Genomic DNA, 7,395 nt, shown 5'->3' with positions numbered 1-7,395 from the left:
TCCGATAAGCAGGGGCTTATTCAACAGCCCTTGAAATTCTCATTTATTTTTTCTTATCCTAAAGAGCTAATTTTCAGTGAAGTACATGTAACAGCAGAGTCTGGGCTTTCGTTAGCAACTACCATCACCTCTGCATTAATACAACTGACCCAAATAGTGACAAAACCCCAAAGCGTGAGTGTTGGTGAGGTCTCTCAGTATTTTACCATAGCAGACACTGGATTTCTCTCTCTAACATTATTCTCTTTTCCCTTTTCATGTTGTCTCTAGCCAGAAAATTCAGCATGACGGAAGCATTCACAGAAACAACAGCTGAATACGCTTATGATGAACATGCTTTTTCCTGCAATAAGGCTGACATCCAAGAATTTGGGAAAATATTTCTGCCAATATTTTACATTGCAGTGTTTGCTCTTGGCCTCACAGGGAATCTAACGGTGTTTTTTGCTATTGTGAAAGCAAGCAGTAAAAAAAGTATTACTGACATCTATCTCCTGAGCTTGGCTGTCTCAGACATTCTCTTTGTGATCTCCCTCCCTTTCTGGGCTTCCAACGTGGTGCGTGGATGGACCCTCGGGACTATTCCATGCACAGTTGTTTCCTCGCTGTATTACATCGGTTTCTTTGGGGGCATGTTCTCTATCACTGTTATCAGTATCGACAGATACTTGGCCATTGTCCGGGCAACATATTCTCTGAAATCCAGAACACTGAAACATGGCTTTCTTATAACCTGTGGAGTATGGGCAATAGCGGTTTTAGTTTCAGTGCCACACTTTGTGTTCTCCCAGCTGGTAGAAAATGATTGCATTTCTGTCTTCCCCCAGGAACTGGAGAACATCTGGCCAGTGTTCTGCAATGTGGAGCTGAACACCATTGGCTTTTTAATCCCACTCTGTATCATATGCTATTGCTACTGTGGGATCATCAAAACCCTGCTGTTCTGCAAAAATCAGAAGAAAACACGAGCTGTAAAACTGATCTTGGTTGTGGTGGTCGTGTTTTTTCTATTCTGGTCCCCGTACAATGTACTGATTTTTCTAGAGACTTTAAAGCACTATGAGTTATTCACAAGTTGCAACCAAATTAAATCATTGGACTATGCAATGCATCTGACCGAAACTATTGCATTCAGTCACTGTTGTCTCAATCCTCTTATCTATGCCTTTGCTGGGGAAAAATTCAGGAAATACCTTTATCATGTCTGCTTAAAGCACTGTCCATTCTTGTGTTTCTGTGGTCCCTGCAGTCGCTACCAGGTCGCCTATTCAGCTAGCTGTGCAGAAAGCATCGTGAGCAGCAACATAACGCTGAACACCAGTGACCAGGATGGCTCTGTCTTTGTCTAAAGGCTCTGTGAAGAAGAAATGCATGTAAATATGTCCGCTGCAGGGCTAGCCACCACTGAGAGATTGCCATTACCCATATGAAGATACTTAACGGCTGTACTGAATTACTGACATGCCTCTTGTTAAGCATTAAATATTTTGAAACAGTAAAGATTTTAAAAACAAAAGCAGTACAATGTGTGAAGGCTGAATGTGTAATTGAATCAGGAGAGAGGAAGAGGAAAAGTAGAAGCAAAAGCAGCGCTCTGTGCCTAGGACAGGAGATGGAGAAGAATTTAAGGATAGGGAAGCTGTTGGTTTCATCATCAAAACTTGTGCATGTCAGTGTATGCACATGTGGTACAAATGTGCATAGACCTAAACTATTTTTTTTAAGGAAATAGAGGTCTCTTTAATGAATTGTAGCTGACTGTTAGCAAAGGGGAATATTTTTTATAGAAAAGGGGTATGTTTTTGATGCTGTATGTCCATATGGAAGTGATTTTGGATTATTGATTGCAACATGTTTTACCTGAGCTTTCATACCTAATAAAAGCCTACTGTTTAAAAAAAAAAAAAAAAAAAGAGTTATTTCTGAGCACACGTTTAGTGCCAACAATGCCCTCAGTGTTTATAGCATGCAACAGTCAGGGCAAGCACCGTCCTTAAGGATTTGGGACCTGACCTGGAGCTGATCCAAACCAGTAGGCATATCTCCTGACTTTTATGGGCTGTGGCCTGAGTCAAAGGCCAGAGTTCGGTGCAGCCCTTCACTCACCACATTCCCCGAGCGCTCTGCTGAGCGAGGGGCTGCCAGCTTGATCAAGGGACATCAGCACACGCTGGGTCAGTGGGTCCTGGAGGTATGGGTTTGGGTGTCATCATGCTTGGTCCAAATACGGCATGATGAAGCTGCGAATTGCTTTGCAGAGCACGGTAAGCACGTGCTTCACACCCGTGCTCTGCTTGTCACACATTGTAAACACCAACTGTGCCTATATGATCATAGACAATGGCTTTTGGGACAAAATAACCACTTGCCCATGCCGCTTACCCCAACCTTCCTCAACCTTTGTGGCCTCTCTCACCACAGCTGATTTCCCCAGGGAAACCTGCAGGTATACCGAGATTTAATATGTCCCAGAGGACACATTTACCATACACGGGCTACAGCCTCCAAATACCCTTTTTACTCTTGCAATGACAGTGCACTGGGGGTGGAAAATGTCAATCAGACAACTGAGAGTTCTTCCCCAGGGGCCTCCCTGGGAAGCTCCTGCCATCATCTGCTACAAGAGCAAAGGAGATTTTTGTTGGCACTGTGGACTGGTGTTAGGTGAATGGAAAAAGGACTGTTGCCATCTATGAAGCTGAGATCACCTTACAAGGAAACATCAAAGACCAATCTTACAAAATGAGTCCATGTCAGTGGGACCCTATTTCGATACACTGATGGAACTGGCAATATGTCAAATCGGAAGAAACACTCTCACTTTCCAACTAACAGAAGAGTTGTTCTAGAGTACCACTGGGAGGAGTAGGCCCTTTCTTTGTGGAATTTAACACCACTTTGTTTCTAAGAAAGCTTGAAAGAGAGCCTCTCCATTGAGCAATTTTCCATATGCAATAATTCCACAAGTATTAGATATTCCATTTTTCACTACTGAACATTCAGCACACTCTACAGTATAATAGCCTCTTTTCATAAAATACCTTCTATGAGGTGTAAATATATTCTATATGCTCAACTTTTAAAATTTCAGCTATAAGTGGACTTCCAGACTCCAGACTTATTGTCTAAGATTGTGTAGCATGAGTGTCACTTGAAATTAAGTTATTTTTCAAAAGTCTGCCCAAGCAAGTGAGCTACAACAACTGTTTCTATCTGCACCTCCCCCCAAGCAAGTGGTATTTTTAAGAAATGGTATTTTTACCATGGTTTTTTAAAGAATTGCTAAGATGTGCAGAAAGAAAGAGGAAGGTGCTCTGAGACTAAACAAGAAGTCATCTGCATGAAAGCAGACTGAAGAGGGTGGATCGCCAGGCTGAGCAGTGCAATCTCACTTGGCTTATTTAAATTTCCATTTATTTTTCAAACAATGGTGAGTTACTGAGTGGGAAGAGTAAAAGGCACCTTTAAATATGATCCATGTGCTGGCTCCAGAATGAAAGGAGCAAGCCCAGGGCTTTCTGCCAGCTCTCTAGGAAAGTAGAGCATCTTCCTGCCTAGGCCCAGTGGTTTCCCAGGAATCCTACCCATCACCAGCACAGTGCATCACAGCACACACGCCTTCCACATGCACCTCCATCTGGCACTGCAGACTTGCTACTGTGAGTCAAACTGCCTTGACAGGCCTGGGTCCTCTGCAAGCTGCAATGTGTGAAATGCATTTGCAAAAATCCTTCACTTCCAAGTCAAGGGCCCCTCCTGACAACCTGCACTTCTTCTGTCTTTGCCACACTGTGCAATGGAAGACTTCCAAGGATTGTCAGCATAACATTGTCAATTTTTATGTCCTGTATTTGCAAGTTATTATATAGAATTTGCTATTTATGTGCAAGGTCTTATTGCTCAATATTTGAGTATCTGTATGAGATTAAAAGCTTCAGGGGGGTTTCTAGGCATTGGGCTCTGCAACAAATAGCTATGCAGTTGCCTCCTCATAGCATTAGTGGTAAATCTTTGAAAACTCCTTGAAAACCAAGATCAAAGTTTTTGTTTTGTTTGCATTAGCAGGAAGAGTTTTGTTGTAATTGTCTCTTAAAAAACTTCAGCCTCCATGAAACATACCAGTGCTCTGAGCGCAACCAGTTACAAACTTTACCAGGACTGGGTCCAGCTGCAGCTGAAAAAGGCATTGCTGCTCTTCGCTGTACTGCACCGTGCCAGCATGCACAGGGAGCCGCAGCCTCGCAGCTCCTGCCCACACCATGCCTCTGTTGTAATTTGTGACAGCTAATGTTGTGGTTTCCTGGGTTTCTGCTAATTTTATACATTATACTCCTTGAGGTATTCTTTGCACCATTTGAGCCTGACTGAAAGCCCACTGATGTCTCTCTAAGTCCTTCCACTGGTGTGCCTTAAATGGTGACAACTGGACTTTCAGTTAATTGTAGCTTTTATTTAAAGATACTACTTCTCTTTCAAAACCTCCGCAGCAGGAAACTGGTGCTTTCTAACTGCCCAGCTAGTTTACAACATACACTTTTCTATGTACAGCACTATTGCTGCATATATCCTTAGACTGGATGGACACATCCCTGAGGACCAGCAACATCCAATCCCTACCCATTGCACATGAGAAAGTAAACCAGTCTCTCAGTATGGGATAAAACCTTTTCACCTGACATAAATGAAGGATAGACTCTTGCTTACTTAGCAAGGCACAATTTACACGTGAAAATGCACACACACACATGCACACTTGTTATATCTATCCATTGAATAGTATTTGGTTGTGCAAAAAGGAGGTCAGGAAATCTCTGGGTTTAGTGGGGGGATTGGGCTTTGGGTTTTGAGGGGTGGTGAGCTATCTTTGCATCTTATTTTTTTGTCATGATCAACCTTTTTCTTGTTTGAGAATCACACTGACACTTAACATAAATGTTTTCTCAGCTGGGTTACAGTTTGAGGAACTAATAAAAACTGAATCCAAATTTTGTCAGCAGGTTCACAACTATACTTCATGTTCTACTTAAAAGTAGAATGAACAAGACACGTATTTGGCCAAACTGCTTGCAGTGAGATACATAGACATCAGTATCTTTTTTAGGTGCCACTGTGAATCTCTCTCGTTCAAGTATCACATCATAGTCCCAAAATCACAGAATTTATGTTTCTTCATTTTTAAGCTGAGCATGGCCACTTTGGCTTATTTTCATTGACCTCTTGGGGTTTTTAACTTGTACAAAAAACTTGGAAATGCAGCCAGTCAGAGCATCACACTGACCTAAGAAATCGCTCAGTGGTGAAAGCTGTCATTTTCAACACCGGCACCAGAAGGAGTCGCTACCCACATACTTCTTTTGGATTTAGAAATTGCTGGGAGTGATCTGAAGTCCTGATCCACGGTAATCTGAAGTTTTAATGCTATATTTCACAGAGAAACTATTCATAAATGTGTTGGTTACGGGTTAAGTTCTGCCATCTCCATTTTGTCTCTATCACCTTTGCGAGGTCCCTCACTGAGATCTCGTAGGTAATACAAAACCATTGTCCTAGCAGGACGCACTGTTGCCAACGAGGGGACAAGTCCCATCCATGCAAGTCCCAAGTCCTGCTATAGCTAAAAAACACAGGAGAGTTTTCCAAAGAAAATCTCAGTTACCAGCTTTACTCTTCTCAAATTTGAATTCTAGAAGTTGCACGATCTCTACCCACCGTTGCTTTTGCAGCTCCTAGCTGGTAACATTTTTCCCTCCATAGTTATTGCCCAAGCATGGTGCGGTGCTTTGCCAAAGGCCTTTTACATAACACTTCTAAAATGGCCACATTTTAATAGGGAATGAAATATTTTCTGTATTAAGGACTTACCCAGTCCTGCTCAATGATTTACTATTTGCACTTCAGTTTCTTAACTCTGTAAGACCCCTAGAACTCTAATGAAAACCTGTGACTTCCAGAGTTAATTTGAAATTAAAATCTGGTAATGGAAGCTAAAATTGAGAACAATTTATAACTATTAAAGGATGGCCTCTGACATTTGTCACATACATAGCGCTTCTGTTGAAGCTGGGAAAAATTCTACTGCCATTGTTAATAAGAACTTCCTAATTTACTTGGTAACTACTGTGAGAGCTTGATTTTCAACACAGACGCACCCAAACCTCAAGACCTGGGTTTTGCAGTGTCAGTGTTAACATATTGTTTTCAACACAGAAAAAGTATCGACCAACTGCTCCTGTATAATCTTGTTTCTTACATTAATATTTAATACACAAATATCAACAGTTAATATATTGTATTTGTCATTCTTCTTCCTAAAGAAATACTGTAAAATAGCTCCCATTGGATATCGGGAAAATGGTTTGCTTGTACAGAATGGTTTGCTTGTGAATTTGCATTTGCATTTACTGAACTTCCAGCTCTGATCCTTCAACCAGCAGGAAGCAGCACATCACTGAAGGCAGAGGTCAGTGAACGTAACAGAGAATGCAAGCAAGGACTCTGGCACAGCTTTTTCACTGTACAGGGGATATTATCCACTTGCCAACTGCAGCTGTAACTGGAACAATGTTTTCCACCCCACTCAGCTTTTAAGCCTCTGATAAGTTATATGCATTTGTCACTGCTCCATATTCAGCTGCAGCCCAACCGTCCAGCTACATGTAGGTCCATATGCCAGGATAATGCAGCCAACTGAAAGAAGCTGCATTTCTCCCACAAGAAGTTTGCATTTAGCCCACAAATGCTACATTTGCTACATTACAACTAAACCCAGCCGCACCGTGACACACAGAAACAGCAGCACAGTTTGCAATGGCCATGGTTTGCCGGGCACCTTAGAGGACACCAGTGAAGCCGAGGAAGCAGAGCAGCAGCAGATGGCTCCGCACATCTGCTGACAAGAGCGTTCTCTCTGGTGCCAGACGTGCGCTGCTACTTTAACATGCAATTGCCTACGCACTTTACCAGCATGGTTCCTTACATATAAGAACTCCTTGAAACCCTGAGCTGCAGTTTCAATTATTTTTCTGGGCTCCAACCAGGCAGGATCAAACGAGAAGGAAATGGTATGTCTAAGAGGCACCTGGAGCAGATTGTTGCACCACCTTTGTCCACAGCACTTTGCCATCCCCTTTGCCCTGGGCAATTGCTGAGCAACATACCTCCCAATCTAGCCACAGCAGGAGCACATGGCAACAGGGAGCATTTCCCACTGGAAGGGCCTGAAGCAATAGTGCTAATGGCCCAAAAAGTACTCAAGGATGGGGAACTGGGGAAGCATGTGCAGGAATCACTTTTTCAGCATTTCCTAGGGACATCTCGCTAGACCTCCTGGTACAGGTGAAGGGCCTTCACCAGCACATTTTCTTTGCCCTGGAAGGAAGGTGTCTGAGGAGGCTC

The 7,395-nt window shown here is 42.7% G+C and overlaps 1 protein-coding gene across 1 annotated transcript; it reads left to right on the top strand.

The window, feature by feature from the left end:
* The first annotated feature begins 284 nt into the window (after positions 1-284).
* CX3CR1 (chemokine (C-X3-C motif) receptor 1) lies at positions 285-1,349 on the top strand. The gene has a single exon (XM_009704371.1). The coding sequence runs from the start codon at positions 285-287 to the stop codon at positions 1,347-1,349; it is 1,065 nt and encodes a 354-aa protein (XP_009702673.1).
* Positions 1,350-7,395: the final 6,046 nt, after the last annotated feature.

The sequence above is a fragment of the Cariama cristata genome, unplaced genomic scaffold (genome assembly GCF_000690535.1).
Source record: "Cariama cristata isolate BGI_N322 unplaced genomic scaffold, ASM69053v1 scaffold45110, whole genome shotgun sequence".
In the NCBI taxonomy this organism is placed as follows: domain Eukaryota; kingdom Metazoa; phylum Chordata; class Aves; order Cariamiformes; family Cariamidae; genus Cariama; species Cariama cristata.
This window is presented reverse-complemented; position numbering and strand designations above follow the sequence as displayed.